Source organism: Acinonyx jubatus, chromosome E2 (assembly GCF_027475565.1).
Source record: "Acinonyx jubatus isolate Ajub_Pintada_27869175 chromosome E2, VMU_Ajub_asm_v1.0, whole genome shotgun sequence".
NCBI lineage: Eukaryota > Metazoa > Chordata > Mammalia > Carnivora > Felidae > Acinonyx > Acinonyx jubatus.
The window spans coordinates 6453702-6481149 of NC_069396.1; the positions used below are offsets into that span (position 1 = coordinate 6453702).

At 43.2% G+C, this 27448-nt stretch overlaps 1 protein-coding gene across 1 annotated transcript in view; it reads right to left on the reverse strand.

The window, feature by feature from the left end:
* HSD17B2 (hydroxysteroid 17-beta dehydrogenase 2) overlaps positions 1-27448 on the reverse strand; it is a 90772-nt gene that overhangs the window by 40192 nt on the left and 23132 nt on the right. The window contains exon 2 of the mRNA XM_015082212.3: positions 1065-1277. Within this exon, the coding sequence (XP_014937698.1) occupies positions 1065-1277 (213 nt within the window). The remainder of the gene's footprint in view (positions 1-1064; positions 1278-27448) is intronic.

The following is a 27448-nucleotide window of genomic DNA, read 5'->3' on the forward strand; positions in this document are numbered from 1 at the left end:
ATAGGAAAGTGGGAGACCTCAAAGCCAAGACAAAGGAGGGTGGTCAGCACATTTATAATACTGCAGCTCTATGTTAACTAACTTGGATTTAAATTAAATAAATAAATAAAAATAAATACAGCTTTGTGGTTTTGGTAGGACTATATTTCACTTTAACCATTGAAAATTTAGCCTCTAAATTGAGCTGAGCTGTAAGTATAAAATACACACCAGATTTCAAAGATTTAGTTAAAAAAATGTGAAATACTTCACTAATAACCTTTGTATTGATTACATATTGAAATATTAATGTTGTAGATATACTGGGTTAAGTAAAAGGGATTATTAAAATTAAAAAAAAACAAAGGTCGGAGGGTGCCTGGGTGGCTCAGTCAGTTAAGTTTCTGACTCTTGGTTTCAGCCCAGGTCACAATCTCATGGTTCGTGGGTTGGAGCCCTGCGTCTGGCTCTATGCTGACAGTGCAGAGCCTGCTTGGAATTCTCTCTCTCCCTCTCTCTCTGCCCATCCCCTGCTCACACGCTTGTTCTCTTTGTCTCTCAAAAATAAAGATTAAAAATTTTTTAATTAAAAGATAAAATAGTGCAGAGAGATAAACAGCTAGGTGTTCAGGATGACACTTATTAGCTCCGCCAGACCAGTAAGCCAACACAGGATTGAAGGTGAACAAGTTAAAAACAGGACAGCAGGGTTCCAAAGAGCTCGACCATGAAGGAAGGGGAAGAAAAAGGGCTGTGACTAAAGGAAGACAGTAATTGTTACTTTTTTTTTTTTAAGTCCAACACATGTTAATATTGGTGGGAAGAAAGCAAAAAAGCGCGGGCATGAGGGTAAGTAATGGGAGGGTGACCAAGCAGATGTTGGGCAAATGGGTTCAAGAATTCAAGTTCTGTGAGGATGGACTGCGGACCCATTCGTACTCTCTTTGTGTCTGCGAGAGGCCATGGCATGTGACAGGTGCTCACACCCTCAGATGTGGTCAGCAGCCAGAATGGACTAGAGGGCAGTGGTAATTCGAGGCTGGAACCAGAGTGGGTCACTTGCTAGGAGGGGTGGGTCGCAGTACCTCTGTTCTGCACCTTTTCCACCACTTTGCTGTGGGCGTCTTTTATCTGCTGCGGGTTGGTGATGTCCATCTGGAGCACGGAGACGCGCTTGGAGCAGGTTCTTCGCAGTTCCTCTGCTCCTGGTCCCTTTTCATTCAGAACTCCGACAAATACCGTGAAGCCAAGCTCATCCAGGTATTTGGACAGGGCATGGCCAAATCCAGAATCACCACCTGCAAGGGATGAAGGCAAGACAAAGTGGGCTCAGACTCAGGTGGCAGGAGAAGTCACTTAATGAGGAAAACATTCCATGCTAGGTATGATTGTCCACGTTTTCTGGAGAGGGTGGCACTTGAGGAAGTTTCTTTATCTGCTAAGTGGAAAAATGCACAGACAAGCCAAAACAGATGCATTTCTCTGTATAAAAAGAAGAAAAGTTAGGTAAAATTTGGAGTGGGGGCTTAAGTGAAAGGGGAATTTCTGACGGAGGGATGGTCCAGGAGTGGCTGGTGGCCACATAACTTAGGAGGGAAAATAAAGACACATCATGCAAATTTTTCTATTAATCTCCGCTGCGTCATATTTGATGTAGCTTCCATCACTCCATAAAATCTTCAGTGAATCATTCATTACAAACTAATACCTTAGGGTTGGTTTTGGGTTTTAGAGACATAACAAAATGTCAGATCCTGCGTCCCTGTGGACAGAAGTCAAAACAAGAAGCTTCCCAGTCCCTTCTAGGTTATGAAAGATGATGGCTCATAGCCACCTGCACTGCTCATCTCCTCAGAACTTTTTCCCCCATGATGGCCTTCTCCCAAGTTGTTGAATAGACATCAACCCTAGAAGGATAGGTGCAACAGAAACCAGATAGAAGGCCCTAAGTGCATCACTTTGTGGAAATAAATGGATGACAAATAATATGTAAAATACCCCTCATACTTTGAGGTGGGAGTTTATCCAAACCAGTCTGCAGGATATTATGGACCCTTGAAGAATGGTTTTATGCCCACAAGTGATAGATACCTGAAGGTCTGAATGAAGGCAACATGCACATAAAATCACCTGTTGGGCCACAGCAGAATAAACACCCAACAGTCAATATGCCTCCAAAACTCTAAAGGTGAGACATAGTCTTCACACTGGCTGGGTCAGGTGATCTTTCCTGTAAACCTTGAGGGATCCCTCTTATCAGCAGTCAGGGGCTATAGTCAGGCATCTACCTAAGAACTGGAAAATATGAGAAATCAGAGAGCACGCTGACAGTTAACTCAAGGATCAATGTGTCCGTGATCGGAAAAGACATCTTACTTCCAAGCTAACAAAACCTTCCTGGAATCTGAACGGAAGTGTCGCTGTCCCTAAGAAGAGGATGATCACCATTAGACGGTGAAAGGACAAACTCAACACCAAAAAAAAAAAAAAATCAAACAATCTAATTCAAAAATGGGCCGAGGCAATGAATAGACATTTTCCCAAAGAAGACATACAAATGGCCAACATACACATGAGAAGATGTTCAGTATCACTAAGTGCCAGGGAAATGCAAGTCAAAACCACCATGAGATATCCTCTCACACCAGTTAAAATGGCTACAATCAAAATGACAAGAAATAACAAGTGTTGGCAAGGATGTGGAGAAGAAGGAACACTTGTGAACTGTTGTCATGAACGCAAATTGGTCAGCCACTGTGGAAAACAGTATGGAGGTTGCTCAAAACATTAAAAATAGAAATACCATATGATGCAGTAATTCCACTATTGGGTATTTACCCAAAGAAAACAAAAACACTACTTTGTTAGGATACGTGGATCCTTATTTGTATTGCAGCATTGTTTATAACAGCCAGGAAATGGAAGCTACTTAAGTGTCCATCAATAGATTAACGGATAAGGAAAACGTGTTTTATACACACACACACACACACACACACACACACACACACACACACAAAGAATATTATACAGTCCTAAAAAAAGAATGAAATCCTGCCATTTGAGACAACACGGATGGACCTAGAAGGTATGATGCCCAGTGAAATCAGTCACACTAAGAAAGACAAATACCGTGTAATTTCACCCCTTAGTGAGACCTAAAAAACCAAACAAATGAATAAACAAACAAAAGGAAGAATCAGACCTATAAATACAGAGAACAAACTGATGGTTGTCAGAGGGGCGGGGGGTGGTGGTTTGGACAAAATGGGTGAATGTAGCATTTTGCTTAACAAAACATCTTGGAGTGCTGCCTGGGTGGCTCAGTCAGTTGAGCGTCCAACTTCGACTCAGGTCACGGTCTCACGGTTTGTGGGTTTGAGCCCCATGTCGGGCTCTGTGCTGACAGCTCAGAGCCTGGAGCCTGCTTCGGATTCTGTCTTCCTCTCTCTGCCCCTCCCCCGTTAGCGCTCTGTATCTCTCTGTCTCTCAAAAATAAATAAAAATATTTTTAAAAAGTACCTTGGAGGAATATCCATGTCAGTTGATATAGCTCTACCCCATCTTTTAAAATTGCTGTGTCGTGGGGCGCCTGGGTGGCGCAGTCGGTTAAGCGTCCGACTTCAGCCAAGTCACGATCTCGTGGTTCGTGAGTTCGAGCCCCGCGTCGGGCTCTGGGCTGATGGCTCAGAGCCTGGAGCCTGTTTCCGATTCTGTGTCTCCCTCTCTCTCTCTGCTCCTCGCCCATTCATGCTCTGTCTCTCTCTGTCCCAAAAATAAATAAACGTTGAAAAAAAATTTTTTTAAATAAAAAATAAATAAAATAAAATTGCTCTGTCATATTCCATCATAAGCACCAAAAGTTATATAATCATTTTCCTATTCATGGACATTTAGGTTAATTCCTTCTTTTGCTCTCATGTACAGTGTTGGAAAGAACATCACTTATGTGTCTCTGAATGTATGTATTTGTTCTCTAGGACAGACACTGAGACTTTCTGGGTCAAAGATAGACACGTTTAAAATGGTCATAGATTTTAGTCCTTCACATTTATCAGCAAGGCATGTGAATGCCTGTTTTTCTGTCCTTTTGTCTTATTTATTTGTTTGTTTCTTTATTTATTTATTGCTTGAGTATGGCTCACACAATGTGACATTAGTTTCCGAAGTGCAAATTAGCGATCTGACAAGTTTACACATTATATTGTGTTCAGCACAAGTGTAGCTACTATCTGTCCCCATACATCACTCTTATAATACTATGACTATATTCCCCATGCTGTCCCTTTCATCCCTGTGACTTATTTATTCGTTGCATAACTGGAAGCCTGTATCTCTCACTGCTCTTCACCCATTTTGCCCAGCCCCTAGCCCCCTCCCCCAGCAACCGCTACTTTGTTCTCTATTTATGGATCTGTTTCTGATTGTTTTTATTTGTTTTGTTTTAGATTCCATATACAAGTAAAATCATACGGTATTTGTCTTCCTGACTTTTTTCACTTAGGATAATACCTTTAGGTCCATCCATGTTGTTGCAAATGGCAAGGTCTCATTCTTTTTTATGGCTGAATAATATTCTGTGTGTGTGTGTGTGTGTGTGTGTGTACACATGTGCACCACATCTTCTTTATTCATTCATCTATTTTTTAAAATATTTTTAATGTCTTTATTTTTGAGACAGAGAGTCAAAGCACAAGTGGAGGGGGGGAAAGAGAGTGAGAGACACAGAATCTGAAGCAGGCTCCAGTCTCTGAGCTCTCAGCACAGAGCATGATGTGGGGCTCGAACTCATAAGCAGTGAGATCATGACCTGAGCTCAAGTCGGATGCTTAACCAACTGAACCACCCGGGCACCCCTCTCCTTTCATCTGTCAGCGGACACTTGGGTTGCTTCCATGTATCGACTACTATAAATAATGCTGATTGCATTTAACTTTTGCTTCTTGTATGTCCATGTGCATCTATGCTCGGGAGACAGGCCTCTGTGTAAGCGTCACCACCAGGGCCTGCCCAGAGGAAGAGACAGTAACAATGGAAGCAGATAGAAGCATCTGAGCCAGGTGACAGATGTCCATCTTGGTATAAATTAGCACATTAGAATTATGGCTCTTCAACATGTAATAATATATGTGTGTACCAGTTTTGTGAGCCCAGTGAATGTGGCTTTGCCCTGCAGCTGGACAAATTCAACTTCTCAGTCAACTATGCTGGAACCAGCTCCTGGACAGTGCCAAGCGCCACAGATAGGTGCCAAGCACGCAAATCCCTACACCACCCCGGAAACCCCAGATGTCACTGGTGACCAGTACTGTCTTGCAAAATTATTCTCCAAATGTCAACAGGTGAAATTACCTTTCCCATTCTACACATGGGAAAACTGAAAAGGAGAAGGGCCAGCATTACAGAGATAGTAGGGATAGACTTAGACTCTCTGCCGGGGCCTAAATCCAAGCCCATGCCTCTTCGTTATCCTGGACCAGCCACCTTCTCCTTTATCTGTTTAAGAAGAGAGGGGAAGTGTGGGGAAGCCAAGTCCAGAATGCTCCTCGTGTGGTCCAGCAAGGAAGGGTATGATCAACCTGCAAGTAACTAACTTAGAACCCGATTGGCACGAAGAATGGGTCTGGAGCTGGGTTACACCTGCTCTGGCGGGCAAGGCCATGTGTCCACGGAGGGCCCCTCCCATTTGTGATACACCAAACCCTGTGCTTCTGCCTCATGGTCGACGCAGCTGGGCATATTGAGGCCATGAATTTTCAAGCTTCCAGTTTTCCTGACAGGTTTCTGTCATATTAGGATGTCAGCATGCTCCTTCCCTGCACAGAAAGAATCGTTCTGCAGTGCAGAGATGAAGGCTGCGGCCCCGGGTTCCATGCAGCAAAGAAACACCCAGCCAGGGCATGTGCAGAGGAGGGTGAGAAAGGTTGTCCACCCAAAAGTCTACCAACAGACGGATACATAAACACAATATGGTGTATCCATCCAATGAAATATGATTCAGCCATAGAAGGAAATAAAGTTGTGTTACACACTACAGCAATGGTGAATCTTGAAAACTTTATGCTAAGAGAGAGAAGAAAGAGATGTGTTGATCCTGACTACATGTTCTCTGAGTAGAGAACAATCTGGAAGATATTTTTGAAAGTAGCGTCTTTTTAAAAAAATTTAATTTATTAAGTAGGCTCCATGCCCAATGTGGAGCTTGAACTCACGACCCTGAGATCAAGAGTCACATGCTCTACTGATGGATGGAGCCAGCCACGCACCCCCTGAAGGTCGTAACTTTGACTAGCTTCGTGAATCCAGGATCTAACTCTAGAAAGTTCCTAGGAAGAGCCTGGCATGTGGAAGATACAGGCAAACTTCAGAGATTTTGCGGGTTCAGTTCCAGACTGCCACAATAAAGCAAGTCAAATGAATGTTTTGGTTTCCCAGCATATATAAAAGTTATGTTTACACTATACTGTAGCCTATTAAATGTACAATAGCATTAGGCCTAAAAAACAATGTACATACCTTAATTAAAAAATACTTTATTGCTGGGGCACCTGGGTGGCTCAGTCAGTTAAGTGTCGACTCTTGATTTCGGCTCACGTCATGATCTCACAGTTCGTGAGTGATTCAAGCCCAGCATCGGGCTCTGTGCTGATAGCGTGGAGCCTGCCTGGGATTCTCTCTCTCCCACTCTCTCTGTCACTCCCCTGGTCGCTCTCTCTCTCTCGTTCTCCGTCTCAAAACTAAATAAATAAATGTTAAAAATAATATATTTAAGAAATACTTTATTGCTAAAAAATGCTAACCATCATCTGGGCTTTTTGCTGGTGGAGGGTCTTGCCTGGATACTGACGGCTGCTCACCAAGTGGAGTGGTGGTTGCTGAAGGTTGGGGTGGCGGTGGCAGTTTCTTAAGACAACGGTAAAGCTTGCCACATCGATTGACTCTTCCTTTAGAGAGTGATTTCTCTGTTTCATGTGATGTTGTGTGATAGCATTTTACCCACAGGAGATCTTTTTTCAAAATTGGAGTTAATTCTTCTCAAATCCTGCTGCTGCTTTGACAACTCAGTTTATCTGCTAAATCCTCTCTTGTCATTTCAGTCATCTTCACCAGGAGTGGAAACCACTTTCACAAAGGCCACTGCTTTCTTCGGTCATCCATAAGATGCAACTTCTCACGCATTAAAAGTTTTATCATGAGAAGGCAGCAATTCAGTCCCACCTTCAGGTTCCACGTGTTTTTTTTTTTTTTAATGTTTATTTATTTTTGAGAGAAAGAGAAAGCACAAGCCAGGGAGGGGCAGAGAGAGGGGGAGACAGAGGATCCAAAGTGGGCTATGCACTGACAGCAGTGAGTCTGATGACAGCAGTGGGGCTCGAACTCACGAACGGCGAGATCATGACCTGAGCCAAAGCTAGATGCTCAACCAATTGAGCCACCCACATGTCCCAGGCTCCACTGTTAATTCTGGTTCTCCTGCTATTTCCACTACATCTGTGGTGACTTCCTCCACTCGAGTCTGGACAGCCTCAAAGTCATCCATCCATAAGGGTTGGAATCAACTTCTTCCACTCTTGTTAATGCTGATATTTTCACCTCTTCCCATGAATCACAAATGTTCTTAACAGCATCCAGAATGGTGAATCCTTTCCAGAAGGTTTCCAATTGACTTTGCCCAGATGCATCGGAGGAATCACTTTTTGTGGCATCTCTAGCCTTACAAAATGTATTTCTTAAATAATAAGACTTGAAATTCAAAATTACTTCTCTATCCACGGGCTGCAGAATGGATGTTACGTTAGCAGGCATGAAGACAACATTCATCTCATTGTACCACCCCCATCAGCATGGGTGACTAGATGCATTGTCAGTGAGCACTAATATTTTGAAAGAAATTTTTTTTTTCCCCTGAGCAGTGAGTCTCAATACTGGGCTTAAAATATTAGGCAAACAGATGTGCTGTCGGCCAGGCTTTGTTGTTCCATTCATAGAGCACAAATAGAGCAGATTTAGCATAATTCTTAAAGGCTCAAGCCTTTTCAGAATGGTGAGTGAGCCCTGGCTTCAATTCAAAGTCACCAGTTACATTAGCCCCTACGAAGAGAATCAGCCCCTTCTTTGAACCTCTGAAGCCAGGCGTTGATTTCTCTTCTCTAGCTTTGAACGTCTTGTTGTTGAGTGAAAATCTATTGGTCAGTGTAGCCATTTTCACTCTGTCTAAATACTTTGCTGCAGCTTCTGCAACAGCACCTACTGCTTCACCTTGGACTTTGAGGTTAGGACGACAGCCTCTTTCCTTTGCGCCTCACGAACCAGTATCTGCCAATTTCAAGCTTTTCTTGTGTAGCTTCTTCGCCTCTCAGCCTCCATGGAACTGGAGAGAGTTAGCACTTTGCTCTGGATTAGGTTTTGGCTTAAGAGAATGTTTGCTCTTCTATCCAGACCACTGAAACCTTCTCCACATCAGCAGTAAGGCCTCTCGCTTTCTTCGCATTTGCGTGTCTGCTGGAGGAGCCCTTTTGATCTCCTTCGGGAACTTTCCCTTTGCACTCACAGCTTGGCTAAATGACGCAAGAGGCCTGGCTCTGGCCTATCTCTGCTTTCAACATGCCCTACTCCCTGAGCGTAGTCACTTCTAGCTTTTGACTTAAAGTGAGAGACAAGGGACTCTTCCTGTCACTTGCACCCTTAGAGGCCAGAGTAGGGTTCCTAACTGGCCTAATTTCAATACTGCTGAGTCTCAGGGAAGAGGGAGGCCCGAGGGCAGGGGGAGATGAGGGAAGGGCTGATTAAGTTTGCTATATTCTATGGGCACGCTTCATGGCGCCCCAAAACAATGACAATAGTAACGTCACAGATCACTGATCACAGGTCACCATCACAAATATAATAGTAAAGAAAAAGTTCGGAATACTGTGAGAATTACCAGAATGTGTCACACAGACATGAAGTGAGCAGATGCTGTTGGAAAAATGGCGTCAATAGACTTGCTCAACACAGGGTTGCCACAAACCTTCAGTCTGTAAAAATGGCATTGTCTGCGAAGCACAACAAAGCCAAGTGAGGTAAAAGGAGGTATGTCTGTGCTGGAGGCAAATGGAGTCATGGCGTGTTGAACTTTGCCAGGCCCTGTGATTCTGGAAAACAGCAAACAGAATCGCCCCCTCTCTTTGTTTCTTAGGAGACAGCTTAGTGCAAAGAAGCCACCTGCCCCCTGTGACCTGGGTAACACTCATGGATGCTCCCCTGGCTTACCTGTGACAGGGCCAGACCCAGGCCCTCCATTGCTCCATAAATAATTAGCTGAATGGCCTGTCACCAGCGAATCATTGGAAAAAAGTGCTTGTTAACCAACCTTTGGTGCAGATTCTCTTCTTTCCCTGGGCCCTGGCCCACCCCCAGCCTGAGCCAGTAGACAGCCACTCCTGAGAATAGGCTGGTCTCAGGAGAAAACCTCCTTTCATCTACTGTCTGGCCACAGCCTGCCTGCCCATGCAATGCCCCTCACCTGGAGCCATCTGTACATGTTTACTGCCCCTCTAAAAGCAACATTCTGTTTTTGGTCCAACCCTTGAGATACTTGCAGACCTATGGTCAGAGTATTCCCCATACGACGCCTGTCCTATCCCCCTGCAATAACCCTTTCAAATAAAACCTCTCCTTAGTAAATCAGGATTTGTTTTTATTTGACGGTGAATTAACAAAGCCAAAGTTCATAGAAGGCCATCTGCTTATCCTTATCTGTAAGAAGGCACAGCACAGAGGCCTTGGTGTGAGCCTTGGTCCCACCATCCCTACCTGTGCAACCCTGGTCAAGTTATTTAACTTCCCTGTGTCTCCGTTTCCGCATCTGTAAAGTGGACTTACTAATGATACCTAAACCAGTTAATATTTGTGATGTGTTTAGCAGTGCCTGTTCCCAGTAATAATTATATAGATTAAAAAAATAATAAAGCTGTTAACCTTCCTGATTTTCAGGCCTTTGCATGCACAAATTGGCAGACGAAGAATTTGTGTAGTGAGGATCAATTCAACATCTCAGTTAAGATGCATGCTGCCTGAATCTGCGTCTTCCACACATGAGTTTTGGAGAATGTTCTGTGTAGTTGTGTGGACCCTCTATTTCTTCATCTGGGAAGTGGGGTTATGACAGTACCTCCCTCCTAGGCTGATGTTGGGAGGTAACACACAGTAGATGTTTTACACAAGACCCCGCATGTTGTAAGCAGCTCTTATCGGTATTGTGGCTCTAACCAGGACATCGTTTGTGATTTACAGTGTTAAAGATCAGGCTGTGCTAGCCCTGAGCCTATGCAAGTGTCAGCACACCTTGGGAAAGAAAGCCACTCCCTGTTGAGAATCCTTGTGTACTCTGGAAACCCCAAGACAAGGCAGGGGCCTTGGGGAAAAGGCAAGTGTCTCATAAGGGCTCTCTAATGGTAATCTCTGAAAATAACCACACCCTGCATGGATTGCGTGATCACCAAGTTCCTGCCAGCCTCTCACATACTAACTCATTACATGCTCCCAACCACTCTGAAAGGTAAGTCATTTTACTACCATCAGTTACAGAGGAGGAAACTGAGACACAAAAAGAGTTAAATCGTTCAGCTGGGACATGGCAGGGTTAGGTTGGAACCCAAGCAGGGTCCAGGATCTAAACAGCTGGGATATAAAATATTCAATTCTTTGGGGCACCTGGCTGGCTCAGTTGGCAGAGCACATGACTTTTGATCTCAGGGTCATGAGTTCGATCCCCATGTCAGGTGTAGAGATTACTTAAAATAAATAAATAAAATCTTTAAAAATATTCCATTCTTTTAGCGCACAGGATTGAGCACAAAGAAGATGGTCAGTAAAAAGCATGTGTTGACTAAATGGGCATTTAAGAAGGCATTGGAATGTGAATGCTTTCAGAACAGAGAATCCTGTCACTCATGTTGATAGTACCTGACTCAAAGTAAGTACTCAACAAAACATTTGTTGAGTTGGACATCCATCCCTGGTAGAAGGTGGATGACATGCTGGAGTTGGGTTTAAGCTATGCCCTTTGAGATCATTCTATCTCTAGTAGCCTAGAAATATATCAACTTGGAGCAAGTAATGAGAATTTAAACCAAATCTGTACAAGATAGGAGTGAGTTTGAAATACGGATTCATTCTAAAAATATTAATAAAGTCTCCCTTTATGTGCAAAATGGAAACAGTATGAATCCCTTTAATTCAAAAGAGTTAACAATTGTGTAGTCTCAAAGCTGGTGGGCTCATGGGAACTAGATTTATGCCATTGCTACTTGAGAGTGCTGGATTAGCTGCTGAACAGAAACAGTCCAACATTTGTTCAAATCTTAAATTAGGTAAGTTGTGAAGTTCAGAAGTTCTTTAGGACCATGTCCCTTGAATGTAACACACCACCCTGTAAAGGTGAGACTGCATGTGCTCTTGGATACAAGCTGGTCCCTTGGAAGCGACATTCAAGTCTTTTTTTTTTTTTTTTCCTTTAATTCTTTTAATGTCCGTTTATTTTTGAGGGAGAGAAAATGAGCTGGGGAGGGGCACAGAGAGAGAGAGAGACAGAGGGAGAGAGAGGGAGACATAGAATCCGAAGCAGGCTCCAGGCTCCGAGCTGTCAGCACAGAGCCTGATGCGGGGCTCAAACCCATGGACCGTGAGATCATGACCTGAGCCGAGGTCGGACGCTTAACCGACTGTGCCACGCAGGTGCCCCCCTTGGAAGCTACATTCAGAAAGAGGGACAAAGAGGGAAGAATGTGTAAGCCTGTAAATTTCTAGTCATTATCCAAACATCCTGCAAGTAATGAAACTTTAAGATCAACAACGTGGGGGGGGGGGGCGCCTGGGTGGCTTAGTCGGTTAGGCGTCTGACCTCGGCTCAGGTCATGATCTCACGGTCGGTGAGTTCGAGCCCCACATCGGGCTCTGTGCTGACAGCTCAGAGCCTGGAGCCTGCTTTGGATTCTGTGTCTCCTTTCATCTCTGCCCCTCCCCAACTTGTGCTCTGTCTCTCTCTGTCTCTCAAAAATAAATAAATGTAAAAAAAATTTTTTTAAATCAACAATGGGGAAGTAAAAGAAGAAATCCCTATTTATCTTACCAATGTAGCACAACTTTTATAGGCTTCATGGTTTTTCTTCTAGACTTCTTTCTGCACATTGTTCTTTAACAATTCCAGTTATAGCACACATATAATTTGACAACTAATTTTTAAATTAATATTAGGTAAACCATTTTTACACATTTATACATTGTCTTCAAAACCACAAACCATTATTTTTCATAATGAGATGAAATTCTCCCTATTAAAATGCAACAGAGAGGGATGCCTGGGTGGCTGAGTCAGTTAAGCTTCTGACTCTTGGTTTCGGCTCAGGTCATGATTTCCTGGTTCATGGGTTCAAACCCCTCATCAGGCTCTGTGCTGGCAGTGTGGAGCCTGCTTGGAATTCTCTCTCTCCCTCTCTCTCTATCCCTGCCCCTCCCCCACTTGCACTGTCTCTGTCTCTCTCAAAATAAATAAACTTTAAAAACTAAAAATAGGGATGCCTGGGTGGCTCAGTCAGTTAAGCATCCAACTTCTGCTCAGATCATGATCTCACATTTCGTGAGTTCGAGCCCTGCGATGGGCTCCGTGCTGACAGCTCAGAGCCTGGAGCCTGCTTCGGATTCTGTGACTTCCTCTCTCTCTGCCCCTCCCCTGCTCATACTCTGTCTGTCTGTCTCTCTCAAAAAACAATAAAAAATTTTTTAATAAAAAATTAATTAATTAATTAATTAAGCATGGAGAAAATTAATTAATTAATTAAGAATGCAGCATGGAGAAATGGTCTGAGCCTGGATTCTGGAGCTAGGAGACTTGAGTTCAAATCCTGGCTCTGCCACTTACCAAAGTCACTCACGTGACTTTGGCCCATCAACCCCTCTGTGCCTCAGTTTCCTCATCTGTAATGTAGGGTGATACTAGCACCTGCTTCCTAGGGTTGTTAGAAGGATTAAAATGGTCTGATTAATTAAAGTAATTGGCACAAGGCCTGGCACAGGGCATTTACTATTCAGGTGTTTGTTAAGTAAATGCCAGCTGTGTTCTTCAACCCTGCTACTACTTTCATTGGCTGCTTCTAGTTCCTGGAACCAAAAGAATTGTCAGTTCAGTTCTTATCTTGGGTCATCGGCTCTACTTTCTGCCAGTGGTCCCGTCTCTCCCACACCCTGTCTCTAAGGCCCCTCCAAGTCTTCCCATTGCCGGTGATCTCTTGGACCAACAGCAGCCACAAGCAGGGCTTCTTAGGGGTATAGGCATCTTTGGAAGTATTGAGGGCTTTTCTCACAGTGGATTTCACTTCTAACAGTCGAACGCACAAACACAAACTGAAGATCTGCTATGTATCAATAAGAGCATGGTCTGATATGTGTTTTGCTTGCACAGGGCATTTTGTAGAAATCTAAACTAACACCTAGAATCAGGGGAGTTCACCTGAGAATCCAGGTCAATGGTTTCTCTTGGCTAACCGGGAGATAAGCCAACTGCAGGCCTGCATTCCAACAAGGAACCCCTGACTTGAAACTGAGGATCCCTATGCTCCCTGCCATGGGCCATACTCTCAGAGCAGGGCTCCATAGTGGGCATGTGCCACTCCCAGAATTCCTTTTTATTTATTTATTCATTCATTCATTTACTTACTTATTTACTTACTTATTTGCTTATTTATTTATTTTAAATAAAATTTATTGGGGCGCCTGGGTGGCGCAGTCGGTTAAGCGTCCGACTTCAGCCAGGTCACGATCTCGCGGTCCGTGGGTTCGAGCCCCGCGTCGGGCACTGGGCTGATGGCTCGGAGCCTGGAGCCTGTTTCCGATTCTGTGTCTCCCTCTCTCTCTGCCCCTCCCCCGTTCATACTCTGTCTCTCTCTGTCCCAAAAATAAAAATAAAAAAAAAAAAAACGTTGAAAAAAAATTTAAATAAAATTTATTGTCAAATTGGCTAACATACAACACCCAGTGCTCATCCCAACAAGTGCCCTCCTCTATGCACTCCCGGCATTCCTAATGATACCTGCCCCACTCCTGTAGCCTTGTGAGCCTCCGAGACCCCTGATGTACTTTGTCCCACTTACAAAAGTCATCTGGGCCCAGAGATGCTTATCTTGAAACCTGTGCAAAACTGAGGAGGAAATGACTGTCTCCTCCCTTGCTTAAGACTTAAGCAATCCATCAGATTGCCACCCTCGTGTTGTCACTGCCTGTTCCCTATAAAATATATTAGGGTTGATAAAATGGTAGATAAATAAAATAAAACTCTAGTGCACTTAAGGCTTCCCTGAGGGTCATTTAAGGCTCAGCTCTTAACCCAGGAAGAGCAAATACTTGCAACTGTACCACCAACCCCACCTCCTTTGCCAGTGGTATTCTCAAGATAGTAACTGTTGGGTGTGTGGCCCCGGGAAAAGTCCATTCTGTAATGGAAATAAATGCATTTTTTTCCCTGAAATAGAATCTTTATCAATAATTATGCCATGCTATTGCCATCTTTTTTTTAAGTTTATTTATTTATTTTGAGAGAGACAGAGACAGGGAACAGAGACCGCATGAGCAGGGGAGGGGCAGAGAGAGAGGGAGAATCCCAAGCAGGCTCTGCTCCACCAGCACAGAGTCCGATGTAGAGCTCGAACTCACAAAACTTTGAGATCTTGACCTGTGCCAAAATCAAGAGTCAGGTGCTCAACTGACTGAGCCACCCAAGTGCCCCTTCTATTCCTCTCTTAAGATGGCCAACTGAGATGCCAAAACATTCAATACTTGTTCAAGGCCACACATCTGGGATATGCTAGAGTTGTCTTTTGAACCCAGATTTGCTCTTTCTAAGGCACGTTCTTTTCCGTCTATGAGTCGTTGTCTCTTTGAGCACCTTGGGCAGAAGATAGGCAGGGAGGATGCACAAAGTGGGGACACCAATGAGAGCTGTCTGCCAGAGAAGGGTCTCCATCACTAGTGCCACCTCTCTTCCCAGAGGATGGATTCCTATCATCCGTGCAACAGCACCAACTGCTTACACCTGCTCATCCAGAAGGGGAAATGCAACAATTTGTTCTCACGTGGTGCATGAGGGAAGAGCTCCTAGACTGGCTGCAAAATAAGCAAAAGTGACTCTGCTGGGCTTGGGCAAGGGCTAGACTCCCAGACCACAGTCCAGTCCTGATGTCTCTCCTGAACTTCCCCTGTGGCCACCCCAAATTCATCACCTATGGCTTCACCTTCTAGAATTCCTTATTCTCCTAAATGACATCACTCTCCTTCCAGTTACACAAGACCAGTGCCTTCTCCTGATCCTCACCTCCATTCAGTCCCCTTGCCTTCCATCCTAAGATTTTGACAGCCATCTCCATATCTCCTTTTCTGCACCTCATGATGAAAAAATCCAGGTCAACCCAGGTCAGCCTGCCATCAGATGGCCACCAAGGTTGGGGTGCAGTAGGAAATGGCATTATAATTGTCCAAAATTTCATATGACATCTATTCAGGTTATTCTAGTTAAGAAACAATGGACATGAGTCTCAGTACTGACATCCCTGAAACCCATGCTGATGGGGAAGATGTGTGGTCAGCTGAAATGATCAGAATTTCAGAAATCCTTGGCCAAGCCCAGACACCATTAGAAAGACTCCTCTTTGAGTCTTGGGTACTCTGGCTGAGTACCCAGATTAGGGCGGGGGAAACTCCCTGTTGACAGTACTAGGGGACTCAGCCAAGACTTCCCAGCACCATTTCTTCTAAGGGTGTCTTTGCAGAGATTTGGAGAGTGCTTTTTGGGTTTTTTTCTCTAATCCACTAAATACCCACCTTCTCATAAAGAAAGAAAATAGGAAGAGATGAGCCAACAGTTGGTATCCATGACCATATAAAGAGGTGGGGCGCTGGCTTTCCCTAAATGCCACTTTTAACTTCGGACGTGTCTTCCTATCTCCACATTCATTCATTTGTGCATGCATCATCCATCTAGGAATCCCTGGGCTAAGTCCTAGAAACACCACCATCAAAGAGAGACCTCTCCCCAACTTCATGGTGCTTACTGCCTTAATCCTGAGTCCCACTGAAATCCCTGGGACACTCTAAAAAAATCAGTGCCCAGGCCACATGCCCAGACAGTCTTAATTTAGTTGGTCTGAGATGGGACTAAATGCTGGCAACAGTTTCTAAAGCTCTCCAGGTGATTCCCATGTGCAGTCACGGTTGAGAAACACTGATCTAAGGTGGGGATCTCAACCAGGGTGACTTTGCTCCCCTGGATATTGGGTAATAGGTGAAGGCTTTTTTTTTTTTTTTTTTTTTTTGGTCACAACTCTGATGATCCAATGGGTAGATGTGGGGATGTTACTTGACATCCTGTAGCTCACAGGGCAAACCCCACCACAAAAAGTTATCTGGCTCCAAATAGCAGTAGTGTTAAGGTTGAGAAACTCTAGATAGGAGGAAGACAGACATTAGGTAAATTATTACAATACAGAGTGGTGAATGTTATAAATAGAAAGCTCTGGGAACTATAGGCCGTAGGTAATATTTATAGGGAACCCCAAGTCCCTTCTTTAGTAAATATTCCATTGGAGAAGAATACTGGCAGGAAAGAGAAAGAACTAGGTCCCCTCCATCAGGCCGGGACTCTGGTGCTATCTAGTCCACGATTCTACCTCCTGTGCCCAAAACAGCGCTTGGCATGTTGTAGTTGCTCTGTAAATATTTGCCTAATGACAAAACGCCCACTGATTACGTGGAGGCATCAGGCACCGTCACCTGTCTCTTCGCCCCACTCTGTACTGGTTTCCTGGACTCGCTGCTCCTCTTCTCCAGCATGCCAGCCCCTGCCAGCCCCTGCCCTGCCGTATGTCTGCACCTCAGAGCCCAGTTCTGTCCCTGAGCCTACCCTTCCTCTGCCTCCAGCCTTAGACATTTCCACTGACCACAAGCTAAAATTCAGGTTCTTCAGTTCAGCAGCAAAGGCTGTACCATCTGATTCCAATCTACATTTCCAAGTGTATCTCCCCCTCTCCTTCTGCTTGCATCCTGAATGCCACACGGAACCACACCTAGAACATCCTTGGTGTCTCCTCACCCACATCTTTGATTACATCGGACATTCTGCCTGGAATGCTTATGCATGTCCCTTTCGCCATTCCTTGCCATTTGAATTTTTAAAAAACTATTCCCTACAAGAAAACCTTGTATAATGGACTATGTACCCATCTTCCATCTACAAGAATTATCAATATTCTGTTTTATTTATTTCCTCTCCCAATAGTTTTCCCCTTTTCTCTGCATTTTAAAAAAAATTTTTTGGGGCGCCTGGGTGGCGCAGTCGGTTAAGCGTCCGACTTCAGCCAGGTCACGATCTCGCGGTCCGTGAGTTCGAGCCCCGCGTCAGGCTCCGGGCTGATGGCTCAGAGCCTGGAGCCTGTTTTCGATTCTGTGTCTCCCTCTCTCTCTGCCCCTCCCCCGTTCATGCTCTGTCTCTCTCTGTCCCAAAAATAAATAAACGTTAAAAAAAATTTTTTTTATTTATTTATTTAAGTAATCTCTCCACCCAACATGGAGCTCGAACTTACGGCCTTGAGATCAAGAGTCACACGCTCTTCTGACTGAGCCAGCCAGGCACCCCTTTTTTTCCTACATTTTAAAGCAAATCCCACCCTTAATATCATGTTATCCATAAACCTATAATTATGTCAGTATACACCACCAAAAGGCAAGGACTTTTCAAGTATAACTATATGGTCTTTATAAGCTTGCAAAAAGTAACAATTCCTTTTTTATCTTTATTTATTTTTGAGAGAGAGAGACACACAATTGAGCATGAGTGGGGGAGGGGCAAAGAGCGAGACACAGAATCCAAAGCAGGGTCATTCTCCGAACCCACAAACTGTGAGATCATAACCTGAGCCAAAGTGAGTAGTTTAACCAGCTGAGCCACCCCGGTGCCCCAATAATTCTTGTTCACTGTCATCTAATACCTAGGATGTACTCCTCTTTCCCCGTTCATTTCCAAAATGTCTTTTTACAGTCGGTTTGACTCAAGGCACAAACAAGTTCCACGCATCACATTTGGTCCTCATGTCTCTGAAGTGTCATCTCTTCTACAGGATTCTATTCCCTTTTTCATCCCATTTATTTGTTGAGGAAACCGTGGCATTTATCCTAAATAATTATTATTTATTATTTATTATTATTATTATTATTATTTATTCTAAATAATACCCCACATTCTAAGTTTGGCAGACTGCTGCCTTATTCTGTTCTTTAATTTGCTCCTTTGTCTTCTGTATTTCTGGTAAAGTTAGATCTAGAGGCTTAAGTTGATTTAGGTTCATTTCTCTCCCCCCAAGACTGCTTCGTAGGCGGTGCTGGATGCCTCCTGTTGCACCACCCACAAGGGCAAGCATGAGTCATGTTGCACTTTTAATGATGGTGATTGATCAGCAAATTCAGATGCTGGCAACCCAACCTTATAATTCAAGGTTCCCCGTCAAACTTTCACAGGAGGCTTAGCCTACATTAATGATCATTGCCTCCTTCACTATTTCATTCAAGATAACACACACACGCATACACACACGTACACACACACACAAAATGATCCTTCTACTTGTCACTTCTTTCGCATTTATTAACTAAAATTGTGAAGACTGACAACATTTTTATTTTATGTTATTTTTTTTAACGTTTATTTATTTTTGAGACAGAGAGAGACAGAGCATGAACGGGGGAGGGGCAGAGAGAGAGGGAGACACAGAATCTGAAACAGGCTCCAGGCTCTGAGCTGTCAGCACAGAGCTTGACGCGGGGCTCGAACTCACGGACCGTGAGATCATGATCTGAGCCGAAGTCGGACGCTTAACTGACCGAGCCACCCAGGCGCCCCTGACAACATTTTTAAATGTTAAAATGTTAACATTTAAAAATGTTAGCCTTACCATAATTATTATTGTAATTTATGATTATTTTGAACTGCCATATGTATATCAAGAATAAAGCAAATAAGGGACACCTGGCTGGCTCAGTGGGTGGAGCATGCAACTCTTGATCCGGGGTCCTGAGTTCGAGCCCCATGTTGGGAGCAGAGATAACAAAGAAATACGCTTTAAAAAAGAAAAGAATAAAGCAAATGAAGTATTATGTTAATGTCATTAGGAACCAAGATTTTTAGCATCGAAGTAATTCAGTAAAATCCCTGGCATCTTAAATTTGGATTAAAAGCATCAATACCCGTTCCAAACATCACATTTTCTTCAGTTCTGTCCTCTCAAAAGGCTTAGAGGCAACGACATTCCTCAACATTCGTATTTTGAAACCCTAATCCAAACGTGATGGAATTAGGAGCTGGGGCCTTCGAGAGGTGATTAGCTCATGAGGTTGGAACCTCTTGGATGGGATTAGTGCTCTTAGAAGCTAGTCTGTAGACTGTAGAGCTAGTCTGCTCACTTTCTTGCAGGGGACGATACAAGGAGAATCAGCAGCCAGCGACCTGGAAAAGGATTCTCCCCGGAACCTGACTACGTGGGCCCCAGAACTGTGAGAAATGTATTTCTCTTGTTTTTTAAATTTTTGTTTTAATGTTTCCTTACTTATTTATTTTTTATTTATTTATTTATTTGAGAGAGACAGACAGACAAAGCACAAGCCAGGGAAGGGGCAGAGAGAGAAGGAGACACAGAATCCAAAGCAGGCTCCAGGCTCTGAGCTGTCTCAGCACAGAGCCCGACACGGGGCTTGAACCCGTGAACTGTGAGATCACGACCCGAACCAAAGTCAGATGCTCAACTGACTGAGCCAGCCAGGTGCCCCACATTTCTCTTGTTTATTAGCTGCGCAGTTTATGGTGCCTTTTTAGAGCAGCCTGAGCTAAGACACCTTTGAAGCTGTCGATGGTTTAACAATCAGCGCCCCAAATTTCTGAGTATTCAACAATCGTCTCTCCAAAGCCGGTAGAAGATGACCCCAGCACACAGCTGGAAACATGAAGCAGCTGAGGGAACCTGCAGTTCGTTTTCAGGAACTTAGAAAAGATGTGCCTCAGGGAAGAAAAAGAATATTAGCTTGGCGCCTGATGGCTCATATCTGAGGTATCCACACTACATTTTTTCCTACCTCAGGACCTTCACACGTGTAATACTTCCTCATCTTTTTCGTTTTGTTTTTGCCTTGTTGGGTCATTCTCATCCTCCCGGCCTTCGCTGAAATATCACCACCTCAGAGAGACCTTCCTGACTATTGTGTTTAAAGTAGATGTCCCCTCACTCTTCTGGTGGATGTTCCTATGATGTGCCACCCAGATTCCCTTCAAGAAAAACTTGCCCCAGAAACAGAGTTTTGTTGGCAGACATCCTTCAGAAGTCAGCTCCTCGAGGGGCGCTTGGGTGGCTCAGTCGGTTGAGTGTCCGTTGAGTGTCTGACTTTGGTTCATCTCATGATCTCACAGTTTGTGAGTTGAAGCCCTGTGTTGGGCTCTGGGCTGACACCTTGGAGCCTGGAGCCTGCTTCAGATTCTTTGTCTCCCTCTCTCTCTGCCTCTCCCCTGCTCATGCTCTGTCTCTGTCTCTCTCTCTCTGTCTCTCTCTCTCAAAAATAAATAAACATTTAAAAAAGAAGAAGAAGTTAGCTCCTCCAGCAATTGTCTCAGCTACAGAGAGCCACCCTCCCCAGTGTGGTCCCCATTCAACAATTGATCCATGCAAAAGCATAAACACAGGTCTGGTCATTACAGCCCAACCTGGGAGAAATCTGAAGGGTCATTTCAGTGCTAGAGCTCCCCAAGGGCTGAGAACCTTGCTTCCTTCTCTCCTCCCCAGAGGTGCACATTCTAGGATGCTCCTTAAGAAATGCCTCGCGTGCTCAACTCTGCCTCAGAGTCTGCTTCCCAGGGGAGCCAACCCACACCATTCTGCAATCCCAAATTTCACACCATATTATTCTTTTTCTCAGCCTTTTGGTCATTTTCTTCAATTCGAACATTATCATATTTGTTGATTGAATTGCTTTTTTAAAAATTCCCTTAGTGGAATATGAAGTGACGATTTATGCATGGCAACTCTTCTCATATTCATATGCTATCACCATGTATGACATGCAATAGGTAGGCAATGATTAAAAAAAAAAAAATTCTCCAAGGGGTGCCTGGGTGGCTCAGTCAGTTGAGTGTCCAACTCTTGCTTTTGGCTCAGGTCATGATCTCACAGTTTCTGGGTTCAAGTCCCACATCGGGCCCCACCTTGGCAGTGTGGAGCCTGCTTGTGATTCTCTCTCTCCTTCTCTCTCTTCCTCTCTCTCAAAATAAGCTTAAAAAAAAAAACTTTAAAAAAATCTCCCAGGGGTGCCTGGATGGCTTAGTCAGGTGAGCATCCGACTCTTGATTTTGGCTCATGTCATGATCCAAGGGTTGTGGGATTGAGCCCCATGTAGAGCACCATAGTGAGCAAGAGCCTGCTTAAGATTCTCTCTCTCTCTCTCTCTCTGCCCCTCTCCCCTGCTTGTGTTCTCTCTCTCTCTCTCTCTGTTCCTAAAAAAATAGTAATAAATAAAATAAAAATAAATTCTCTAAGTATAGCCAATGGTGCATTGATGGGCCACAAACAGATCCCTCCCCCTGCCCCACCAAATTCAGATCCTTTTTTAATGACCATTTTCATCCATTCATTTTTTGTTTTACATGCACTAACTTATTAGAGGCTTCTCAAATTTTATATTCACATATGAAATTAGAGTATACAAATGGCTCTTAACCCAGCATTCTATCAAGATCTGGTTGCCATAAATATGTTTTGCCCCTAGGGCATATAGGAAACAAAAAGTTGGTGCGGAAATGGGTGTGGTGGGCAGGCCCTAAGGAATTTTGCCTGTCTAAGGGAACTAGGTCCCAAAGGTTTGAGAGCCTTATATTTATATGTTATCTTATTTCATGCCTAAGATCTCAAGATTAAAGTCAGCCTTTTTAAAAAAATAATTTAAATTTTCTAGAACAGTTAGATTTGTAGAAAAATAAGGAAGACTGTATAGAATTCCCACATACCCTGCATACAGTTTCCCCCCATCATTAACATCTTAGATTAGTATGTGACATTTTCTATAATTAATGAACCGATATGGATACATTACAATTCACTAAATTCCATATTTATTCAGATTTCCTTAACTTTTTACTTAATGTCCTTCTTCTGTTCCCATCCAGTACACCACATTACATTTTTCGTGGTCCTGTCTCCTTAGGTTTCTCTTGGCTGTGGCAGTTTCTCAGCCTTTTTTTGTCTTTGGTATCTTTGATGGTTTTAAAGAGTACTGGTCAGGTGTGTTGTAGGATACCCCTTTCCTGGAATTTGTCTGATGTTTTTCTCACGATTAGCCTAGGATTATGGGTTTGGGGAAGGAGATCACAGAGATAAAGTGCCTTTCATCACATCATATGAAGAGTACGCTATCAGCAGGACTTGTGACTGTTGATGTTATCCTTGGTGACCTGAGCGAAGTAATGTTCTCAGGTTTCTTCACTGTAAAGTTACTCTCTTTTCCTTTTCTGTACTGTGCCATCGGGAAGGAAGTCTGTGCATAGCTCACACTTAAGGAGTGAGCAGGTATCTTCCCTTCTTTTAGAATGAAGTATCTATGTAAATTACTTGGAATTTTTCTGCATGGGAGATTTGTCTTTTCTCCCTCATTTATTGATTTATTTGATCATTTATTTATATCATTATGGGCTTATGGATATTCATTTTATACCTTGGGTTATAATCCAATACCATTTTATTGCTCACATTATTTCAACTTTGGCCATTTGGAGTTCTTTCAGTTGGCTTCTGTAAAAGTATATCTTTTTATTCATATTTTATTTTTTATTGTTTTTAAATGTTTATTTTTGAGAGAGAGCAAGTGGGGAAGGGGCAGAGAGAGAGGGATACAGAGAATCTGAAGCAGGCTCTACAAGGTTAGCACAGAACCTGATGTGGGTCTCGAATCCACAAACCATGAGATCATGACCTGAGCTGAAATCAAGGGTTGGACGCTTAACCAACTGAGGCACTCAGGCACCCCTCTTCTTACGCCTGTTTTCAAGATGAGGAAACCAATCTTCAAAGAATATAAAGTTTCCACCATCATTCAACTAACAAGAGCAGAGGTGCAGTTAGAATCATAAGATTCTACAGCACACATTTGTTTTTGTTTTGTTTTTTGTTTTCCTCTTCATCATGTTTCATCTGAATATGGTCAATCTTTATAAATCAATAACTAGTGTATGTTTCACCTGATGGAGTTATTTAAGGCAATAACTGTTTTGAGACTATCCATCTTCTGTGTACATTATAGAGGAAATTTCTTAGGTATTTTTTTTAACTTTTATGTGTACACTTTGATGAATTTTCACAGAGTGAATCCATTCATGCAGTTAGCACCCAGATCAGGAAACAGAACATTAGCAGCTCACAAAAACCCTCCCTGTGTCCCCTTCCAGTCATCTCCACCCCAAAGGTTGCCACTATTCTGATGTCTAACAGCATAGATCAGTTGTGCCTGATTTTTACCTTAAATAAAGGGAATCATACATTCATCTTTTTTGAGGCTGGATTCTTTTGCTCATTCTCCTGTTTTCATGTGGTTTTGCTAGTGGAATTTTTTTTGTTAAAGGTTCCATCTCTATATTTCACAAGGAAGGTTACAAGCAAAGTTACACTTGTAAAAACATGTTAAGCAACTACATAAAAAACACCCCACGCTACCACATAAAAAGTAAATTTACTTAAGAGTAACATAACACAAAGAAAGGAAAACTACCTAGAGACATAGCTAAATTGCCCCATTATCTTGAGGTGGCTTCGTTCCTCCTCCCTATCATTATCTATAGTTTCATCTTCAAAGTGCTGCCTTAATAATGTCTCTCTGGGTCTCTTTCACAGGGAAGGTGTTTCTTGACTGACAGGATGACACTCTTGCCAACATAGAGCCCAAATCTCATCTGGCAGCTCCTAACACATAATGATACAAGACACTACCTGTGAAATTTGTCTAAAATACCGTGCGGAAATCCAAGAGAGCCCTGATTTACACTTCTCTGATTTCTGTTTCTTTTTTATTTTAATGTTTATTTTTAAGAACAAGAGTGAGAGAGAGAGCGTGTGCACACAAGTTGGGGAGGGACAGAGAAAGATGGAGACACAGAATCCAAAGCAGGCTCCAGGCTCTGAGCTGTTGGCACAGAGCCCAACGCAGGGCTTAAACTCCTGAACCGAGAGATCATGACCTGAGTGGAAGTCAGACACTTAACTGACTGAGCCACCGGGGCTCCCCTCTTTTCTGTTTCAATAACAATCAGTGCCATTGACGTAGTTTCTTCCAACAGGGATGGCAGACCCTTGATGCCTCTGCTGCCACATCCTTCCAATACCACCACAGACATTGTTAAATCAAAGCACTCTCACCCTCAGAACCTACTCACCCCAACATTCCTAACCAAGCAAAGATGGCACAGGAGAGAAAACCTATGTGCCACCTCTGTCCACACACAAAACATCATGTTAATTTCTAGTTGGATCCAGGCTTTCTTTGAATTGTTTTCCAGTTGGACTCAGGTTTCTAATCTCTACTCCATCCTTACCACATTGTTCTCTTACTCATGAAACTACTCTGGCTCCTACTTGTCTGATAGGTAATGGATCAAGTACGCAGCCTGGATTTCAACAATAATTGAATTTGTTCACACCCAAACAAGCCCAACTTTCAGACCTACTTTTATTCCAGTTGGGCTGGTTTCTTCATCATCTCAGCTATGTCCTGCTTTTTCTATCCTGTGTGTTCTTTCCTAGCCTTCTAAGAGTCATACACTCATGTATTAATTCATTCCTTCAACATATATTCATTAAGTGCCTGCTATGTGCTACATACTCTTTTAGGTCATGGGGGTACAGCAGTACCTAAAACCATCCAAGTCCCTATCCTGTGGAACTTACATTGCAGAGAAAGATGGGGCATATTCAGTAAACAAACAAATGCATATGGTGTCAAGTGGTGATGGGTGTTATGAAGCAGAATAGTGACTGGGGAGAAAAATGCCATATTCTTTATGGAAGTCAGGCAAAGCTACACTGAGCAGGGAGCAGTTGAACAGATATTCCAGGGAAGGGTGCACCAGGCAGAGGAAAGAGCAGAGACAAAGGCTCTCAGACAGGGACAGAGTGTTGGGGAAGGAACAAGGAAGCCATTTTGGCCAGAGAAGGGTAAGTAAAAAGAGAAGAGTGGGAAGTAAATCAGAGCAGTAGTTCAAGCTAGCTGTAAGCTCAGGGCTATCAAATGGGGTGATTTTGTCCCCAGGGGACATCGAATGATATCTGGAGACATTTTTGGTTGTCACAGTTGGGTGGTTGCTACTGGCATCCAGTGCATAGAGTCTAAGGATGCTGCTTAACATCCTACAACACATAGGACAGCCACAAAAAAAGAAGCATCCAGCCCCATTGTCAACAGATCCAAGGTACTGCAAATCATGGTGAAGACAGTGGTTTTTATTCTAAGTGTGATGAGATGTCATTAGAACATTTGAACAAAAAAAAAATTTGAACAAAGACATGATTTCAACTAACTTACTTTGTAAAAGGATCACTTTAGATACTGTAGCAAATCACGCCTCAAATAATAAGAGTAGTATAAAAGGCTACTCTTTATTGAGCACTTCTATTTGGGATGCTGTTCTAACCACCTCATCTAAGACATCGTGGTATTTTTCTTCATTGTTCCTACCATTACCTGACATTGTCTTACGTGTTGGCCCATTAATTTCTAGATATTTGTTTCCCCCAATAGAATGCAAACTTGGTGAGGGCAAGAACTTTGCTCTGTGATCTGTTTAACCTCCAGCACCTAGGACAGTGCCTGGCATGCACTGGACACTCTACCTGCTGAGTGAATAAATGACTTCTAGTGTCCATTTGTTTATCCCTATTTCACAGACAAGAGAACTGAGCTTTAGCATTTATTGCCTAAACCACAGCTATGAGACAATCTGCATCTTATGGCTATCCATAAGACTGGGTGGCTTAAACAACAGAAATCCATTCTCCCACAGTTCTTGAGGCCAGAAATTAGAGACCAGCGTGCCAGCTAGGACACATTCTGGTAAGAGCTATCTTGCTGGCCTCACAACATCCTTGTATGGCAGAGAGATGGAGAGAGAGAGAGAGAGAGAGAGAGAGAGAGGACCCTCTGGTATTTCTTCTAATAAGGATATTGATCCTATCATCAAGGCCTTGCCTTCATGATCTCATCTAAACCTAATTACCTCCCAAAGGCCCCACCTCCAAATACCACCTCATTGGGGGTTAGGGCTTCAACATGTGAATTTTGAGGGGGATCACAATTCAGTCTATAGCATCATCCTCAAAAATTTGCAGTCTAGTGTGGGATACAGACAGTAGTATGTGCATGATGTAAAAAAGAAAATCATGAATTGTGATAAATGGTACTAAAGGAACTATGCAAAGGGAAACAATTGTCGTGATGAATAATCAAGGTGGCAGGGAAGAGGCGGATTGTGGAAGACTTCCATAAGGAAGCAACATACAAACAAATCATCAAAAATTTAGTACAGTGAAAAATACCCCATTATGAACTTGTATACTGATTATGTGTTGAAATATATTTTGGATAGATTGTGTTATATAAAATATACAATTGAAAGTAATTTTACCTTTTTTACTTTTTGAAATGCGACTACTAGAAAATTTTAAATAACTTCTGTGGCTTGGGGCACCTGGGTGGCTCAGTCGGTTGAGCGTCCAACTTCGGCTCAGGTCATGATCTCATAGCTTGTGAGTTCGAGCCCCGCGTCCAGCTCTGTGCTGACAGCTCAGAGCCTGGTGACTGCTTCTGATTCTGTGTTTCCCCCTCTCTCTGCCCTTCCCCCACTCATGCTCTGTCTCTCTCTGTCTCAGAAATAGACATTAAAAAAAGTTAAAAAAAAAAAACTCCTGTGGCTTGCATTATGGTCCTATTGGACAGCACTGCCATATAGTATTCCCTTCCCACTAAAGACACCAGTGTGGAAGGAAAAAGAAAGATTTCCCCAAAGAAGCAATGTAGACTGGGAATGGGGAACAGTATATCAGGGGAGTTTGAAAGTCAGATTGGCCGAATTACTGACATTTTAAGAATAGGGTAATCTGCTAATGGTTATGGGTTTCTTTTGGGGGTGGTGAAAATTTGGTTGCATTACCTTATGAATACACTAAAAACTACCGGATTGTACATTTTAAAGGGTGAATTTCATGGTATGTGAATTACAGCTCAATAAAATTAAGATACAGGAAAGAATAGGGCAGTGTAATACCTACAGAATCTCATGTAACAGAAGACCCTTGAATTTTCTAGAAAGCTTACTACTCTCAGCTGATCTGTATGTAGTGTGTGTGTGTGTGTGTGTGTGTGTAGAGTA